The sequence below is a fragment of the Myotis myotis genome, unplaced genomic scaffold, assembly GCF_014108235.1.
Source record: "Myotis myotis isolate mMyoMyo1 unplaced genomic scaffold, mMyoMyo1.p scaffold_m19_p_2, whole genome shotgun sequence".
In the NCBI taxonomy this organism is placed as follows: domain Eukaryota; kingdom Metazoa; phylum Chordata; class Mammalia; order Chiroptera; family Vespertilionidae; genus Myotis; species Myotis myotis.
In genome coordinates this window covers 193,021,268-193,040,538 of record NW_023416324.1, presented here as the reverse complement: position 1 = coordinate 193,040,538, position 19,271 = coordinate 193,021,268, and the positions used below count along the sequence as shown (strand labels likewise).

Below are 19,271 nucleotides of genomic sequence, written 5' to 3'. Positions count from 1 at the left end.
TTATAAGCAGCAGAGCTTGAAATGGACATCCGACCCAAATGTGTCACCTAAGGGGCGCAAATTTAAAAGCATATTAAAAATTCATGGAACTGCTAGGGGAAAATATTTCATCTACCCTCCCTGTACATTATTGACATGCTAGCTGGCAATACAGTCCCCAGTTGCTCTGATCACACTGGAATGGCCATCTTCCTTTAACTTAGGGATTTAGATTACAATATCAATATGCACCTTGATTTAAAGACATCTATGTGTAACTTTTATTATTTTTATTGTACCCTTTAAAAGCATACATTTTGTTAATGTGCTTAACAAAAAAAAATTTAGCTCTAAATGTTCAAAATATTAAGTTGTTAGGCATGGATCTGCTAGTAGCGTTTTAAAATATAGGAACAAATGTCTGGGCAAATTTTCCCCTCCTGGTCATATTAAATTATTGGCTTGTATTTAATGAATTTTGCCAGTGAGTAAAATAATCAAGAAGCCAGTAAAACCCTGGCCGGTGTGTTCAGTGGTTGGAGTGTGAAGGTCAGCCTATGTACCAGAGGGTCTCAGGTTCAATTCCAGGCACATACCATAGGGGCGTGTTTGGGAGGCAACCAATCGATGTCTGTCTCTCTTCTCTTTCCCCCTCCCTAAATATCAGTGGAAAAAATATCCTCACTCCTTGGGGGATGAGGGGGGAAAAAAAAGAGTACAAAAACACATCAGATACATTGACCAAAATAATCGACAATGGATTCTAATTGAATTTTTATACTCATGAAGTAAATACTCCACGAAATCTCAGAAATTAACAATGGTAATTGCTTTTGATTCAAGCTAAGTTGGCCTGTTTATTGTTCACCTTCTTACTATGATGGAAGATTCAATTTTGAAAACTCAAAAATACAGGCATACCTCGTTTTATTGCGCTTGGTTTTATTGCACATGTTGCTGTGTTTACAAATTGAAGGTAAGACCCTCTACCAGCAAAAAGATTATGTCTTACTGCAGGCTCAGAGGATGGTTAGCATTTCCTAGCAATAAAGCGTTTTGAAGTTAAAACATGTACATTGTTTTTCTAGGCAGTGCTATTGTACACTTAATAGACTATAGTATAGTGTAAAACATAACTTTTATATGCACTGGGAAACAAAAATAATTACTCGCTTTATTGTGGTGGTCTGGAGCCAAACCCTGAAATATCTGAGGTATGCCTGTGTTTTCAAAACTCTGACACATTTCTATAATTAGCCATTCCTCAAAATATAGAAAAAGCTGTGTAAACATTGTTTGCATTGGTTCACAAATTTAAGTGAATTTTAGACCGTAATTGGAAGCACAGCTTCCAATGGTATGGAACTTGAGATCTGGGTCTTATCTGACCCTTAGTAATTAATTACCTCTCATCTGAAGGGAAGGTAAGTACAGATCATTCATTCATACTCTGAAATTCATGGACCCCAACAAATCCTCTAGATTGAAATATATATATATATATATATATATATATATATATATATATCCATCCATGGGGGTGGGGAGGAGCTGGTCCAGTTTTCTTAAGATTCTCATAGGTGACCTTGATCTAAAGATAAACGTATAATTAGCTGATCACCTGAATTGCTCCAGACCTAAATACTGTTACCTTGTGGTAGGCGGAACTCTTAAGATGACTCCCAAGATTTCCTGATGTACGTATCTTTTTAATCCCCTTCCCTTAAGTGTGGGCAGGATCTGTGAATGTAATGGATATTACCCTGTGATAAGGCTACAGCACAGGCAAAGGGGAAGGGATTTTGCAGGTGTAATCAAGGCACTAATCAGTTCGATTTCGAGTTAATCTAAAGGGAGTTCACCTCTGGTGGGCCTGACTTAATCAAGTGAATCCTTTAAAAGCAGGCTTAGGACTTTCTCCAAAATCAGAAATTTCTCCTGCAGGCCTTGAAGCAAGCAGCCATCAGTTCTACAGCTGAAAGGAAATGGGCTCTGCAACAGAAGTATGGAAGAGGCTGTAACAGTGGATAGAGGGGTTCCAGGTTCAATTCCGGTCAAAGGCATGTACCTTGGTTGCGGGCACATCTCCAGTAGGGAATGTGCAAGAGGCAGCTGATCGATGTTTCTCTCTCACCGATATTTCTAGCTCTCTATCTCTCTCCTTTCCTCTCTGTAAAAAAATCAATGTATTTTTTTAAAAAAAAGAAGTATGGAAGAGGACCAGCTTCAGATGAAACCTTGACTGTAGCCTGTGAGAGCCTGAGCTAAGCTGTACCTGGACTCTTGACCCACAGAAACTGTGAAATAATATGTTGTCTTAAACTCTTAAGTTCGTGGTAATTTGTTATACAGCAACAAAAAATATATAATTTCTTAAAGCCAAAGCTTAGCTTAATTTCTCTCTTCTTGAAGAAACTGAGGCCATGGAGAACCCAAATAGGGTATTCTAGAAATTATATTAATCTATACTAATAAAAGGGTAATATGCTAATTAGATTAGATAGACCAGACATCTTCCGAACGTCCTTCTGATGTCCTCTGGGACAAAAGCAGTGGTGGCTGCAAGGACTGAGAAGGGGTGGCAGCAGCAGCAGTGTGAGGGCCAAGGAGGGCTGGCAGCTGCAGCAGCTGGCAGTGGCAGCAGGAGCAGGGTGATGGGGGTGGCACCTCTCCCTGATCGACCCGGTCGCCTCCCGCAGAGGGAGGCCAGACTAGCGCTTAGGGGAGCGGGCCCAAGTTGTCAGTAAGACATCCCATGAGGGCTCCCAGACTGTGAGAGGGGGCAGGCTGGGCTGAGGGACCCCTCCCTGCACGAATTTTCGTGCACCGGGCCTCTAGTATTACAATAAACCCAGTCACTTTACAAAGAAAAAATAAACCTATAAATTTCAGTCACTACGGTAAGCTGAAACTAAATATTAAAAAATCATCCAGTTGTATTTTTAATAGTCAAGAGCTTCAATTATAGGAATACTCCGGGTTTGGTTCAGAGTAATGTGGAAAGTACTAAATCCATGACACACAATAGAAAGGAAAAAAAAACTTTAAAAAATATATTTAGACCACAGCTACTCTCATACTGACATTCATATTTTTATAGCACTTGAAAGAGCTCAATACTCCAAAAAGGCAGTTTAAACACAAGAAGCCAAGAACAATTAGCTTACTAAAGGCTTATTTCATTTTCTCCCTCATCACAAATAATGTTCTATGTTAAAAAGGAATGTTTCCTAGATCACTGGCTGTGATGAACTGTTAACTGTGCTGAAACAAATTTCAGACATGGCAAAGTTCTTGCTAGAATTCCATTAGAACAGGGGTGGGGAACGACCAGCCTGAGGGCCATATAAGGAAGGCCCTTGAAATTATTTGGTCTGGCCCTACCAAGGCATTAGGGGTGAGTTAATTGAAAGTTTGACCAAATATAGCAAGCTAATTTTTAAGTTGATAACTTTGTATGGCCCCCAAATGATGTTATAAATATCCCAATGGTTCCCCACCCCTGTATTAGAATATCAAGGTCCCATATGAGACCACGGACCATGGGTAGAAAGGAAATATTTAGATCATCAGGTAGCCCTTGTACTCAGATGTTAATATCATCTACAATTAGTAGCTATAATAATAAAAGCATAATATGCTAATTAGACCAGATGACCTTCCAGATGAAGCCAGGGCTGTGAGGGAAGCCTGGGTCCCGGGTGCCTGTTGGTGGCTGGAGGGAGGGAAGCCTAGGTCCTGGGTGCCAGGGGGAAGCTGGTGCCAGCAGCTGGGGGAAGGAAGGTCTACTCTTGCACAAATTTCGTGCATTGGGCCTCTAGAGTATATATAAAGGATAACTATTCTATAAAATCATTTGGCCTACTATAACCTCCTCAGCTTACTTTGAACCAAATTTTTTATTGCTAAGAAACATAAATCATGTATTGTTATGTTCACCTTGTGGTAACTTAAGCCTTCTATAAAAACCAAGCCTTGTATGCAATCTATCATTAAGAACTGTATGTTGAAGCTATAGTAATACTTAAAATATAGCTCAAGTCTCTCAGTCCATTTTTCTGGAAGAATGAAGAAAGGTCAAAACTTTGATCTGAATAGGGAGAAAGCAGAAGTACAGATGATGTCATCTGAACAAATTCAGTGGATTAAAATATTAATGTTTATACTGAAATTACAGAACTGAAGAAATAAGTCTGTTATGTTGGTTCTAGGTCAAAAGCTTATTTAGAAAGACAAACTAATACAATACATTGAGTTATACTGTAACTTTACATTAGTATGTATAATAAGTCCACACAGCAAACACACACACCCCATGTAAAACATTGCTTAAGTTTAATGTTTATTTCCCCAACACAGCCTAGCCTGCACTCTACTTGGATAAATTTTACAAGCTAGTTTTCTGCTGCTTCTAGTTTTAAACTTTATCCATGTTTCTGATGACAAGGAATGCTGCAAAAATACTCTAGTTCAACAAAGAGTTATGATCACAAAATAATTTTTATCCATTCTACAGTGTTTCAGATTTACCAGTTGATTCTTAAACACAAAGTAGATATAGATGCTAATGGTGGCTAATCTGGTATGTTTCTTATAGCAAACTGTTGTTCATGCAACACTTGTGCTCAAAGGGGAAGGCACAGGATTTCCTACAATGAGCCACCTTATAAAGAGTTCTTTTTGTACAAATTAATTTATGTCACATTTAATTTAGTGTGCATAACCTCAAAACTGAGGTATTATTCCAATTTATAAAAACCACTTGCATAACTCTTATGCAAGTTTTAAAAATACAAAGTTTTCTCCCTAAAGTGGCTCAAAATAGATTGTTCATGGCTGCCTACATCTAAGATAAAAAGATTCTAAAACAATTGAACAGATTAGGCATATTATTAAAGGTGTTCAAACCATTACTTGATTTGTACATCTATTCAAACCTCTTCATCAGTCTTTATTCAGCAGTACATATGCACCAAATTCGATTTTAGAAGTTTCCATATCATTTTCATAGAAAACAAAGTTTGAAAACAAATAACATTTAAACACAGCACGGTATTCTACTACAACTGAAACTTTTTTCTTCTTCTTTACAGGACTTAACAAAATCTAAAAATAAACTATGTTGTAGATTTACCTCATGCAAAGATCTTTATGTTATCTCTGAAAATGAAAAGGATGTATTTTTAAAGCACATTTTACTGTTTTATACTATTATGGCAACATGTGTACTGCAACACAGTCTATTTTGAGGGAAATTTGATTTTTTTTTCCATGCAAAAATCTACACAAATTAGTTCTGATGATATGGAAAGCTTTTCATAGCATCAAACATTCATCTGGTGCAAATGCACAGGGAAACCTTCCTGAAAAGTTTTCTGACTTGAGAAGCAACTAAAAAGCCATACTAGGTAGAGTAAATAAAAACAAAAAAAAAAAAAAAAAAAAAAAAAAAAAAAAAAAAAAACCCCAAAAAACCCTAAAAAAAAAAAAAAGACAAAAAAAAAAAAACAACCCTCAAAACAAAACAAAATTCCCCCAAAACAAAAAACAAAACTAAAAAAGAAAAAAACCTAAAAAGAAAAAAGAAAAAAAAGGGAGGGGTTGGGGAGGAAAGGGGAAATAGAAAACACAGGCTGCAGAGTAAACCAATGTCTGCTGCTAAACGGGTCTTTGTTTTCATGTCCAGTGTACATTAACACTTATGATCTCATTTTGATGATTTACTAGGTTTGTTATCAGCCCCCTGAAGGCGAATCAAGCTTGCATGCGTTCACATACAGCACCACAACCACACTCTCATACACAGTCACTCCAGGACTAGGAGTCTGCTTCATGAGTGAAGAGCCCTAGATTTGAAAGATGAACCTGGCTCTCTATTACTGAGCCAGACATTCACTCAACACTGTCCATTCACACACTGCTTCATAGCAAGGCCTGGGCTCATTTTCCTTTGACTTATATGGGCATCCTATTCTCTTTTATGCTTACAAGGCTTGAAGATGACAGTACTGCACTCTCCCTCAATTGATGTAGAGTAAGTCAACGTTGAATGTTTCTTCTCAGGCACTGAAGAACTGTGACCTGTAGCCCTTTTTACTTTGATCAACCTAAATAAGCATTCATGTAAAGTTTTCATTACACTTTGCCACTCATTCTCACTCGCACCCACTCGCCATCTTGACCTCATTTGGGCATTTTCTGTGATTCCAAATGAAATCTTCACATTTTCTTTCCCGATTTAATGCAGCAGTAGATCCCATGAGCCAAGCTTGATGGATCAAACCTTTTTATATATATGTATATATATATATATATATCTCAGTGCTGCATTGTACCTAACTTCCACAGCATCTTTCTAAAACTGGAACCCTTCTGTTGGTACATTGGCAGATGAATTGAAACCAAATGTTCCACCTTGTATTGCCTCTGGAACAAGGCTAGCATCTTCATCAATCTACGGGAAAAAATGAAAAAAAAAAAAAAAAAGATGATTAGTTTAAATGTATATATAAATAGCATTATAGTAATATTCCCATTTCCCTTTAAAAAGTATGAGAGAGATAATAATGTGTCAACATTATCCTACCATCCCTCTTAGAAAGCTGAAACAATTTTGTAAACACTTTTTCTTAAGGATGCCAAAATGAGAAGAAACTTGAGAATATGCAAGATGGATATCTTCTAAAAGAATAAAATATCAGTAATAAATTAGAGATGGTCATACATTTTAAACTGAGAGGATACTCACTATAATTTCCCTTGTACCTGAGCAAATAGATAAAAGATGACATTAAAAAATTAATGCCACCACTTTTAAAGTAAGTATAATCTCTGGTTAATTTTTGTTTCTTTAGTTTTTAATCCTCATCTGAGGACATGCTTAGAGAGAGGAAGGGAGAGGGAATGAGAGAGAGGAGAAAAGAAGGAGAGGGAGAGGTGAGAGGGAAACATTGATCAGTTGCTTTCTGTATGCATTCTGACTGCATACGGGGATCAAACCCGTAACCCTGGTGTGTGCCCTGACCAGGAATCAAACCATCGACCTTTTGGTGCATGGGATAAAGCTCCAACCAACTGAGCCACTCCAGCTGGGAGACAAATGACATTTGGGCTTAAAATAGTAAAATAATAGCTAATAACTGATAAATGATATTCTATATGCTTTATATCTAAAGGTTCTTTTCTAAAATACCACAAAATAATGAGTCTATAGTGAAGTTCCTATAAATGTGTACATCCTCTGAATTATTTTCATAACATAAGAGAGTAACAAAAACTGCATGTTGAGGTATTAAAAATCATAAGTCTTGTGTATATCTACTTGCAAATTAGGACTTCCAAAAATCCAACTTTAAAGACATGGGATAAAAGCTACCCTTAAAAGAATATGCTTTTTCTGGATTTTATTTGATTTACTTAAACTGGCATTATATTCTAAATAGGACTTGATCATCTAAAGGACTTGATATCTAAATGGTTTAATCACCTATAAGCAAAATCCACAACTTTCTTTTCTACTAGTCATGAACCGCATTAACGATGGGGATATGTTCTGAGAAATGCATTGTTAGAGTGTACTTACACAAACCTAGATGGTATACATAGTCTACCACTGTCATTGTAATGCTAAATTTCTGTATGACTGGCAGCATAGCAGGTTTTTGCTATACCAGCTTCACACGAGTAATCACTGGGGTATGACACTGTGATGTCTATGACATCACTAGGCAATAGGAAGTTTTCAGCTCCATCATTATAATCTTATGGAACACCATCATTTGCATGGTCCATTCTTGACTGAAATGTCATGTGATGCATGACTGGTTTTGTCTTTGTCAGGTTGTGTTTGAGTAATACATGCTTAACAAAATGTTTAGCTCTGGCTGGGTAGCTTAGTTGGTTGGAGCATTGTCACCAAAAGTTGCGGATATGATTCTCAATCAGGTCACATACCTCGGTTGTGGATTCGATCCCTGGTCTGGATGCACATGGGAGGAAATCGATTGATATTTCTCTCTCTCTCTCAGATCAATAAAAACATATCCTTGGGTGAGGATTTCAAAAAAAGTTTAATAATATTCTACTCTTTTGATAATATGGAAAAGTCTGTGTATAAGACTTATTTATTAAAATGTTGAGAAAATCGCTTAAGAAATTCACTGGTGGTGGTATCTAACCATTATAATTTTCTAAGGAACAATTGCTTTTAATTTAGGCTTACTTTTCCAAAGAGGCAATACTAAAAATTAAGTTAATACTTTAATTTTCATTACCACATAAGACACTTTTATATACTGTACCTCACATTATAGGGAAACTTATCTTTTTGATGATTTATTGTTTTCAAGTTATCTACCTATCTTCATATTTGTTTTGGGTCAACTAAAAGTAACTGTGAGAACATAGTCAAAAGCGGATTAACTAATTACTGTCATAAAGAATTTATTATAGGAGATCTAGTATCACTATTTTGTTTATAAACATGTTATGCTATTAACAATATAAAATATGACATCAAGTGAAAAATAAAGCCTGACTTGTCCAGTGTCAAGAAAATATGCCTAACTTATCTGCCATCAGTGCTAGTACTATTTTTTAATGCCCCGAGGGACTTTGAAATATTGAATTATGTTTCTGAAACAAGTGACATTGCCGTCATATACCTATTTTAATTCCATTCCCCCTAAATATATACATGCATGTCCTAGCTCAGTGATGGCGAACCTTTTGAGCTCGGCGTGTCAGCATTTTGAAAAACCCTAAATTAACTCTGGTGCCGTGTCACATATAGAATTTTTTGATATTTGCAACCATAGTAAAATAAAGATTTATATTTTTGATATTTATTTTATATATTTAAATGCCATTTAACAAAGAAAAATCAACCAAAAAAATGAGTTTGCGTGTCACCTCTGACACGCGTGTCATAGGTTCGCTATCACTGTCCTAGCTTAATATATTATTTCATGTAGATGTATATTAAGAAAACTATAAAGTTATTAAATACATCATCTGTAGAGAAGAACTGATCAATGATCTCATAGGCCAATTTGTAGATGTCTTCGTTTTCATGATTTTGCAGTTGTTCAATTTTCTCCAGTCCTGCAAAAGATTTTATAAGGTAAAATAGAGTAATATCTAAAAAGTACTGACAAAAAAAGTTACAATAATCTTGGACCACATAATCCAATTATTGAATTGCAAATCTATAATTTTTCGGAACCTATTCTAAGGGTGAATCTTAAAAAATAAAAAGATTTTATGCACAAAGATATAGCATGCTTATCTTAAAATATTAACAACCTGAGTGTTTAAATGCATATAAATAATTAACTAAGCAATGGGACATCTACCTATTCAGAAAACTATTACATCATCACAATGTTTATATGGAGCAATAACATGTAAAATTGCTTTTGTTTGTTAAAACTTAAAAGCAGATTCATTCCACTTTCTAGCATCTGCCAAGTTTTTCTAGTGAGTATATATGAAAAAAATTTAATATACTGGTGATTAATAAATACATGTTAAGACATCTGTTAATTATAACATCAACCACAGTATTTCAGGGGGAAATGGAATTTGCCCTGTAAACATTAGTGAGTTTGTTAAATCATAGGCAGGAACATTAATAAAAATATATAAACTTAACCTGTTGGCATGCAAATTAGGTCTTGTTTTGTTGTTTAGGAGTAGTAATTTCAAGGTCTCTAAAAAATAATGAAATTGCCCTTTCACGACTGTCCTTCCTCTATTTTCTTAAATGGTGATAGTTGTTTTGGGCTCATTTTTCATTCTACATTTTCCTTATGGGGCCCTCCCATTAAAAAATGTAGCTACTAATAGAGGCTGAGGATCTGTATATCTATTGCTTCATTTCTTTCCTGAGCTTCACATTCATAAAACTTAAATGCCTGCATGATCTAATTCCACCAGGACATTTCACAGTTACCTAAAATTTGAACTGTCCAAAACACAACTTGTTTGCCTTTACTCATTTAAACTGTTTGTTCTACTGTATTACTTCGTGATAACAGTTTGAAATCTAAGATCTTAAAAGATCTTAGAAAGATCAGATCTTAAAAGCCTCCATTTCTCGAATTTTCCAAGTTCCTCTTTGTCTCTACAATCAGTGTCTTCATTTATTAAGGCCCAATTACTAATACTTTCCTACTATGCCCATTTTTAATTTTTTCTGGTACTTACTTTCCAATTAGTTCCCTAACACTATTTCCCATCTTCTGTTTCTAACTTGATAGTTATGCATTATTTTCTTTGTTATTCTACTTGTCACTTTAGTAACTTTAAAAATACTAATCTCTTAGTAATTTTTAAGCCTCTACACTCCTTTACTAAGTTAAAGTAGTTCTCTTTTTATAATCACCTTTCTTCATATACTTCTCAACTTCTGTCAGATATACCTATACTTTTATGCTTATCCAGGTTAACATTTACACTTTTGTTCCACAGCCACATTTGAAACTTCCATGTTCTGTGTACTTGTTAATTTTAAGAGTTGAAAGCTAAGACGTGCTGTTTACATTCCAGGTGGCTGATACACAACCAGATTTGGGAACTACTGCCCCACAGAATTAGAATAAAGTATCTAGTGTGCTACCAAAGCTTGTTAAGATTATAGGGGCCTGCTTATTTGCCATGTCTCAGCCTATCTTTTGGCAGTTTCTACCCCAACTTTGTGATTCAGCAACACTGAACTACTTATAATTTGCTGAATGCTATTTCTCACCTCAGACTTTGCTCATGGTGTTATTTCTGCCTGGAACACCTTTCATCCCTTTTTACTTTATTAATCCTTATTCATCTCTCAAAATCCAGCTCAGGTGTGACTTCCTGCTTCTTCCGAGATGGATTAAGTATTTCATTTTGTTGTACATTTCTATTAGGGTAATTAGCACATTAAATCAGTTTATATTTATCTCCATAACTAGACTACATGCCTTGAGGGCAAAAACTGTGTCTTGTTTACCACTGTCTTCCAAGTACCTTAGTACAGAGCCTGTTCAATAAATGGCAATTCAGTTACCTAAGAATATGCAAGAAGCAGAGCAGGATTGTACATATAGAACATACTTAACATATTTACCCTATTATGTTACTTAATTATCTAAGACAGAAAAATACAGGAGTACTTTATTATAAGTCAGAAAGTAAACATAGTTACAAAAAGAATTAGAATGTGATAATAGTTTATAATAAACTCACCTCCACATTCTTCTATAAGATTGGCTATGGTTTCTGCCTCATCTTCAGCCATTTTTAATATATTACTTAGTCCATCGAGTACTACTTGCACAACTTGTGCATCTTTTACAGTCAGCAAGTTGCAAAAAGGTGGTATAACATTTTGTTGAATTAGGCAGGCCACCTGAAGAATAAAGACACCATGATATATTAAGCATAATGAACTTCGTTTGTGTACCTTATTATCTCACTGAAGTAAAATATTGAGTATGACCTCATCTCTCACATGATAAGTTAGATTACATTAATCAAACTTCCTTTTCTTTTTTACATAGTAAGTTTATTTTTCTTAAACTTAGAAAATAAATTAAGTGAAAGTGAATTAATCACTCAACTTCATATGAAACATTTCTTTGCCATAAGGAACACTTTTTTCAAAGATCCTTTCCCCTTTAAGATTAAGAAATTAAAATATCAGTTAAGAGGCTGAATATTTTTTTAAGAACTACAACTGTTCAATGTGAGAGCATCCATTGGCTCTTTACTGTTGCATTTAGTATTCTCGTATCCGTGGCCACCTTCTATTCACTATTCTATTGGTTCTGTAATATTTTCATAATACTTTTCTATCATTTCTATCTAGTTATTATATACATGCATTTTTAAATTAAAAAAAATTTTTTTATTGATTTCAGAGAGGGATAGGGAGAGAGCTAGGCCTCTTGCATGCCCCCTACTGGGTACAAGCCCACAACCTGGGCATGTGCCCTGACCAGGGATAGAACTGTGATGTCCTGATTCATAGGTCGAAGTTCAACCACTGAGCCACACTGGCTAGGCCACATGAATTTTTATATTCTGCTCTGTATTCCTATTTAAGTGGATTCACTGCTCACCATCAGTCAATAGCTAATTTGTGGTAATTATCAATTTATTGCTTATCAGCTCCAAATTCAACCTTTTAAAATTATCTATGAAACATATCTGGGACCTTTAAAACCCATTTTCTTTTGCCACTTGGCACAATGTTAAGCTGTGACACCTGCACAATCACAGTGCATGCCTTTCTAAATTTTATGCCCTAGGGATCTCACATTCCTCACTCTAGTTCCTACTCCCAGCCTTTTTTGGTTGAGTATTTATTTATTTTTATTTATTTTATTTTTTAAATGTATTTTATTGATTTTTTTACAGAGAGGAAAGGAGAAGGATAGAGAATTAGAAACATTGATGAGAGAGAAACATCGATCAGCTGCCTCCTGCACACCCCCTACTGGGGATGTGCCTGCAACCAAGGTACATGTCCTTGACCAGAATCAAACCTGGGACCCTTCAGTCCGCAGGCTGACGCTCTATCCACTGAGCCAAACCGGTTAGGGCTGGTTGAGTATTTAGATGCTGTAAATTTTTGTTGTTCATTTGTTAAAATCTGTGAGGCAGTTTCATTCTGCCCAATTCACCTAAAAAGTCATCTGTCTTAATACTGTTAAAGAGCCCAAAAAACCCCACAACAAACAAAAAACACCAACCCCGACTATAAGTGCTTCTATCTTACAGTAAATTAGAAAATTCTTGTAGGCCAAGAAGTTGGAAAGAGAACCCATCTCATCTATGAATTATAAATAAAGGAAGTCAAGGTAACACACACTCGCACAACCCTATCACAGAATGTCTGTTATCTTTCTACTATTTTAAATTATGATTTTTTTTGTTAATCCTCACCCGAGGATATTTTTCCACTGATTTTTAGAGAGAGTGGAAGAGAGAGGGAGAGACAGAAACATCGGTGTGAGAAAAACACACTGATTGGTTGCCTCCTGCACAAGCCCTGACCATGGCCTGGGCCTGGGAGGAGCCTGCAACCGAAGTATATGCCCTTGATCAGAATCAAACCCGGGACCCTTCGGTCCACAGGCCAACATTCTATCCACTGAGAAATAAATAAGAGCTGAACTTACCTGATCTTTCCTTCCACTAATTGTTAAGTTACTTATGGCCCAAGCAGCTTCTTTCTGAGTGCCAAAATCCCCCTGCAAAAGCAAAGCAAAGGAAAGGATACAAACTCCAATACAAAGTAAAATGGAAAAAATGTTTTCTGAAATGAGTTTTCTCCCCCCCTCTTTTAATGAATTTATTGGGGTAACACTAGTTAACTCAATTATACAGGTTTCAGATGCACAATTCCACAACATATCATGTGTACACTGTATTGTTCACTACTTCAAGTCAAGTCTCCGTCCATCATCATTTATCCCACCTGTACCTTCCTCTACACACCCCCACCCATTACCACACTGTTATTCGTGTTCATGAGTTTTTTTTCTCTTTTTTGCTCAATCCTTCCACACCTCACCGCAACTGAAATGATTTTTCAACTGTTAAATATTTCCCCAGGTTTACTACTAGTCTTTCTATAGGCACACATAATTGTTACTTATTAAAATACGCCTTTGAACCCAATTTACCATAAATACATGGAGACTTGTTATGACTTGATATGTATTATTGTTCAATAATATAAGATTAAATAAAGTCAAGGATAAAGTAAAATGGTAAAAAAAAAGAAACCCAGAAAAATGTACAATTTAATCAAAGAAATGTCAAATTAAAAGAAAGCATCCCTTTAAATATGCAAGTTTTAGAAATTATAATGCCCACCATTATTAAGATTATGGTGAAAACATTGTATTTCCTTTCAAATATAAACTGAAAAACATACTTAAAAATTATTTCTCATGTGTTGGTAATCTTTTAATAATTTACCAAGAAAATAATTTAAAACAAGGTAATATTATGTATCTATCTATATATTGTTTTAGCAGCACGTAACAGTTAAAAAGTAAAAGCAACCCTAGCCAGTTTGGTTCAGTGGATAGAGTGTCGGCCTGTGGACTGAAGGGTCTTGGGTTCGATTCCGGCCAAGGGCACATGCCCGGGTTGTGGGATCAATCTCCAGTAGGGGGCATGCAGGAAGCAGCCGATCAATGATTCTCTCTCATCATTGATGTTTCTATCTCTCTCTCCCTCTCCCTTCCTCTCTGAAATCGATAAAAATATATATTAAAAAAAGTAAAAGCAACTCAAATTCTCAACAGGGGAATAATTAATTATAGTAAATCTACTGAATGAAATAATAACCAGTTATTAAACTTTAAGGCTAGCAACCATGAAGAATGCTTATGATGTATTAAGAAAAAATATATATAAAAAAGAGGAATGAAAATTAAAACTGCAGTGGGATATCTACCCTTACTTATTAGATTAACTCCAAATATCTGTTAGTAGGAGTGCAAAACACACACACACACACACACACTTTACAAACTACTTTTTAAAGTACTATTTAATAGCACAACACTATAAACATCTCAAAAATAAAATAAGTTGAACACATTATGGCACATCCACATATACAGTGGAGTACTATGTAGCTATAACAAAAATAAGAAAAAAGAATAAGAAAGCTCATGTAATGGGAGTGATCTCCAGGATAATATTTCAAAAGAAATATTTTTAAAAAAACAATGCAAGAAAAAAAGAAATGGTAGGAAAATTAGTATGTACATAGGCATTTGCTTATATTTAAAGAAGAAACAATGAAGGTATAAACCGAAAACTAATAAAAACTATTATCTGTAAAGGAAGGGAAAGGATAAGGAGAAATGGACAGAAATGTAAGTTAGCCCTTTTAAATAAAACAAGGTATGTATTTTTTACTTGGAAACCACATAAATGGTTTATATAACCAAAACCAATATTTTAAAAATGGAATACTCATGTTGTTATGGCAGTGTGGTCTTATTTTGATAGACTTTATATCTCATATATTCTCAATCTTTTCAGGAAGATTTCCAGAATAAAAAAGATAAGAATATAAAATCAAAGAAGTAAAATAAAAACACTATTATCTTAAATAGACAGTAATATCCAATAGCTTCCTTTCATTCATGATTTGTTTTTTATAAATTTTCATGTTCACAACATTACAATATATTTTTCACTTTCTAAAAAATACATTATCACCTCTTTTGCTCACTCGGGCCTAGAAACAAAGACAACCTTGTAGCAATGATCATTGTTAGTACCTGAACTATGATCCTGAAATACAATTCTCTACAAAAAGGAACCAGGACATCCTGCAGAAATAGTTCTTTCAAGGTCTAGGTCAGAAAATATACAAGATAAGCCTGGGAATCACATCATACTCAAAAAGAAAGAAGCTCTCAAAAACTATACAGTGATGTAAAAAAAAATAAAACAAAAACCAGACACCAAATTTAAGAGGTTCCTATTGGTCAGGGAACCTTAGTGCCAGCAAGAAATATAATGGACAAAAAATATCCATAATCAACACTAATAAAAGAGAAAGATGCAAATTGACCATACCTTTGCAATGCCCACCAGCCAATGAGGAGTATGCAAATTAATCCAACAAAGACCATGAGTTAATTTTCATATGCAGGCGCCCAGCAGCCAGGGGTGGGGCAGGATGCTTGCGTTGTTGCCATGGCAACGATGCAGGTGTTCCACACTGCCCCAGCCGCTCCGGGTCTCTGGGCAGCGTGGGAAGGTGGAAAGGCGGCTCAGGGCCTGAGCGAAGGCTGTACCGGCAGCAAGGGGAAGGAAGGCCCATTCTTTTTTTTTTTTTAAATATATTTTATTGATTTTTTATAGAGAGGAAGGGAGAGGGATAGAGAGCTAGAAACATCGATGAGAGAGAAACATCAATCAGCTGCCTCCTGCACAACTCCTACTGGGAATGTGCCTGCAACCAAGGTACATGCCCCTGACCAAATTGAACCTGGGACCTTTCAGTCCGCAGGCCGACGCTCTATCCACTGAGCCAAACTAGTTAGGACAGGAAGGCCCATTCTTGCACGAATCTTCATGCATTGGGCTTCTAGTCCTATCTAATAAAAGAGAAAGATGGTAATTGGCGTACGACCGCTACCCTTCCCATTGGCTAATCAGGGAGATATGCAAATTAACTGCCAGCCAAGATGGCAGCCGGCAGCCAGGCAGCTTGAAACTAACATGAGGCTTGCTTGCTTCAGTGACGGAGGAAACCAACATTCCCCGCCTGCCTTGCCGGCCTCTGAGCCTGCAGTTTAAAAAACATTGTAACAAATATAGAAGCCAAACAAAACCCCAGAAACCTGCTTTCAGCGAGCCGGGATCTCAGAGCTGGAATTGATACAGAGTTTCGATTATAGAACCTAAACAAACCAGATACCTGCTTTCAGCAGCGGATGCCTAAGAGCTGGAGCCTCAGAGCTAAAGCTGGCCCAGAATAAAAAAAAAAGAAAAAAAGGAGCAGTTGGGAGCTTCAGTCCCAGCCTGAAAACAGCCCTCAGCCCCTCACCCAGACTGGCCAGGCACCCCAGTGGGGATCCCCACCCTGATCCAGGACACCCTTCAGGGCAAACCAGCCAGCCCCCACCCATGCACCAGGCCTCTATCCTATATAGTAAAAGGGTAATATGCCTCCCAGCACCGGGATCAGCGGAGCCGCAAGGCCTCCCGGCACTGGGATCAGCGTGACAGAGGGCAGCGCCCAAACCCCGATGGCCCTGCAGCTCTGTGTGTGACGGGGCGGGGCCACAACCTCCCTATCTGCCCTGCTCTGTTCCTGACAGGGGAAGGCGCTCCAACCCCCTGATGGGCCCTGCTGTGTGCCTGATAGGGGGGAGCTCCCCAATCCCCTGATCGCCCTGTGGCTCTGTGTGTGACAGGGTGTGGTGCCACAACCCCCCACCTCACGGGCCCTGCTCTGTGTGTGATGGGGTAGAGCTATAACCTCCCCATCGGCCCTGCCCTGAGTGTGACAGTGGCGGTGCCCCAACCCCCTGATCGGCCCTGCTCTGTGCGTGACAGGGGGCAGCGCCCCAACCCCCTGATTGGCCCTGCTGTGTGTGTGATAGGGGGTGGTGCCGCAACCTCCCCATCGACCCTGCCTTGAGTGTGACAGGGGGCGGTGCCCCAACCCCCCAATTGGCCCTACCCTGAGCGTGACTGAGGGTGGCATCACAACCTCCCAATCCGCCCTGCTCTGTGCATGACAGGGGGCGGCGCCCCAACTCCCCAATCGGCCCTGCTCTGAGCCCGACCAGGGGCTGCACCTAGGGATTAGGCCTGCCCTCTGCCACCCGGGAGCAGGCCTAAGCCAGCAGGTCGTTATCTCCCGAGGGGTCCCAGACTGCGAGAGGGCACAGGCCGGGCTGAGGGACCCCCCCACCCCCCGCCGAGTGCACAAATTTTTGTGCACCGGGCCTCTAGTCTAATATAATAAAAGCCTAATATGCTAAGTGTCCAGTCGGCAGTTCAACCAATCAAAGCGTAATATGCTAATGATATGCTAAGGCTACTCACCACTTGCTATAACGTGCACTGACCACCAGGGGGCAGACGCTCAATGCAGGAACCGCCCCCTAGTGGCCAGTGTGCTCCCACAGGGGGAGCGATGCTCAGCCAGAAGCCGAGCTGGGCTCACAGCTGGCGAGTACAGCGGCGGTGGCGAGAGCCTCTCCCTCCTCCGTGGCAGCGCTTAGGATGCCTGACTCCTGGCTTAGGCCGGCTCCCTGTCAGTCGGACATCCCCCGAGGGGTCCCGGCCTCTAGTTTCTTAATAATATTAAAAATGCCACCCTAGTCTACTTTTGAGGTTATTAGGAAACCATGTTATTCTAAAAATCGAGCGATAATAAACAAGAATCAAGCATTTATCTGGCCTTGCCTATGTAAAACATGTTACCCTATAAAACAATAGTTGATAAGGAAAAGTTCTTTATTGAAGAATAATGAAAAATACATAAAGAATGACAAAATTAGAAGCATTTTGAATTTCTTAGTAAAATAAGGATCCAGGCAATGATCATCAATAAATGCCATTATGGGAAAGATTGATGTCTAACTTAATAATCAGCTGGCATAGGATAAGAACACCTGACCTCACTCATCAATCTCACTTGAAGCAGGACAGAATGTGTCTCCTAATGTGAATCATTAGAAAGTACAGAGTAGTGCATAAGGATTCTTGCCTTACAAACTAAGCCTAATCTACCAAGAAATAGCTTCTACTACCAGTTTGGAGAAAAATAAGATAGAAATATTGCCTCTTTATAGACAAGTATTCAGAAAAAACCCTCATGCTGTGATTGTGACATTTTAAATGGTCTCTTTCTCAAATGTTAATGTAAACATGAGGTATGACCCAAACTTATGATTAAATTGCACACTTATTTGTAGTTAGCTCTTGGGCAATTTATTTGTCTATACCAGTTTCTACATCTGTCAGATGGGATAACTCTTAACCTCATATAGCAATGGTATTAAATGAGGTAATATATTTAAAGTGCTTAGCACAATACATTAAGCATGTATAATCAGTAGTAATAATATGAATGTTTAACAAATCCAAGGATAATAGTAATTTTAGTAAAAGAATGACATAGAAAGATCAAGCGTTCCTAAAAAGAAATGTTTCTTGTATATAAAAACTGCTGGGTTTAAAAGTTTTAATATTAATACCACTTTGTGGTAGTATTCATGCCAATTCTATAGGTTCTACTTAAATAAACAGAAAAGCATACATTGACATAATTTAGTTTTTTTTAAATTTTTATTTTTAAAAAAATTGATTTTAGAGGGAAGGGGGAAGAGAGAGAGGGGAGAGAGAGAGAGAGAGAGAGAGAGAGAGAGAGAGAGAGAGAGAGAGAGAGACTGATTGATCAGCTGTCTCCTGCATGCATCCCAACTGGGTATCGAACCTGCAACCTGGGTATGTGCTTCTACCAGGATGGAACCCATGACCCAATCACAGCGACACTCCAATCGAGCCACACAGCCAGGTCTCACATAATTTGTTAAATTTAAACCCTTTACTCTTACTCAGATACAACAAGATGATTTTCTTACCTTATCCAAAAGGTGTATTATCATTGGCACAAGATTGGCATCAATTACTGCCTGAACCTGCTGCTGATTTCCTGCCGTGATGTTAGAGAGGAACCACACTGCCTCCTGTAGAACAAGACCCCTTCAATATTTCTCATTAAAGAAATAAAATCTGCATCTGAACTAAGAAAAAACATC

At 37.6% G+C, this 19,271-nt stretch overlaps 1 protein-coding gene across 4 annotated transcripts in view; it reads right to left on the bottom strand.

Moving 5' to 3' along the window:
• Positions 1–5,472: 5,472 nt before the first annotated feature.
• Positions 5,473–19,271, bottom strand: part of KPNA4 (karyopherin subunit alpha 4) — a 52,252-nt gene continuing 38,453 nt past the window's right edge. For 3 of the 4 annotated variants that reach the window (XM_036352672.1, XM_036352675.1, XM_036352673.1), the window contains 5 exons: positions 19,095–19,199; positions 13,140–13,211; positions 11,203–11,365; positions 8,987–9,081; positions 5,473–6,433 (listed from right to left, as the gene is read on the bottom strand). In XM_036352672.1, the coding sequence (XP_036208565.1) occupies positions 6,335–6,433; positions 8,987–9,081; positions 11,203–11,365; positions 13,140–13,211; positions 19,095–19,199 (534 nt within the window). In that variant the 3' untranslated portion in view covers positions 5,473–6,334. The remainder of the gene's footprint in view (positions 6,434–8,986; positions 9,082–11,202; positions 11,366–13,139; positions 13,212–19,094; positions 19,200–19,271) is intronic. The other variant, XM_036352674.1, reaches the window with a different exon arrangement.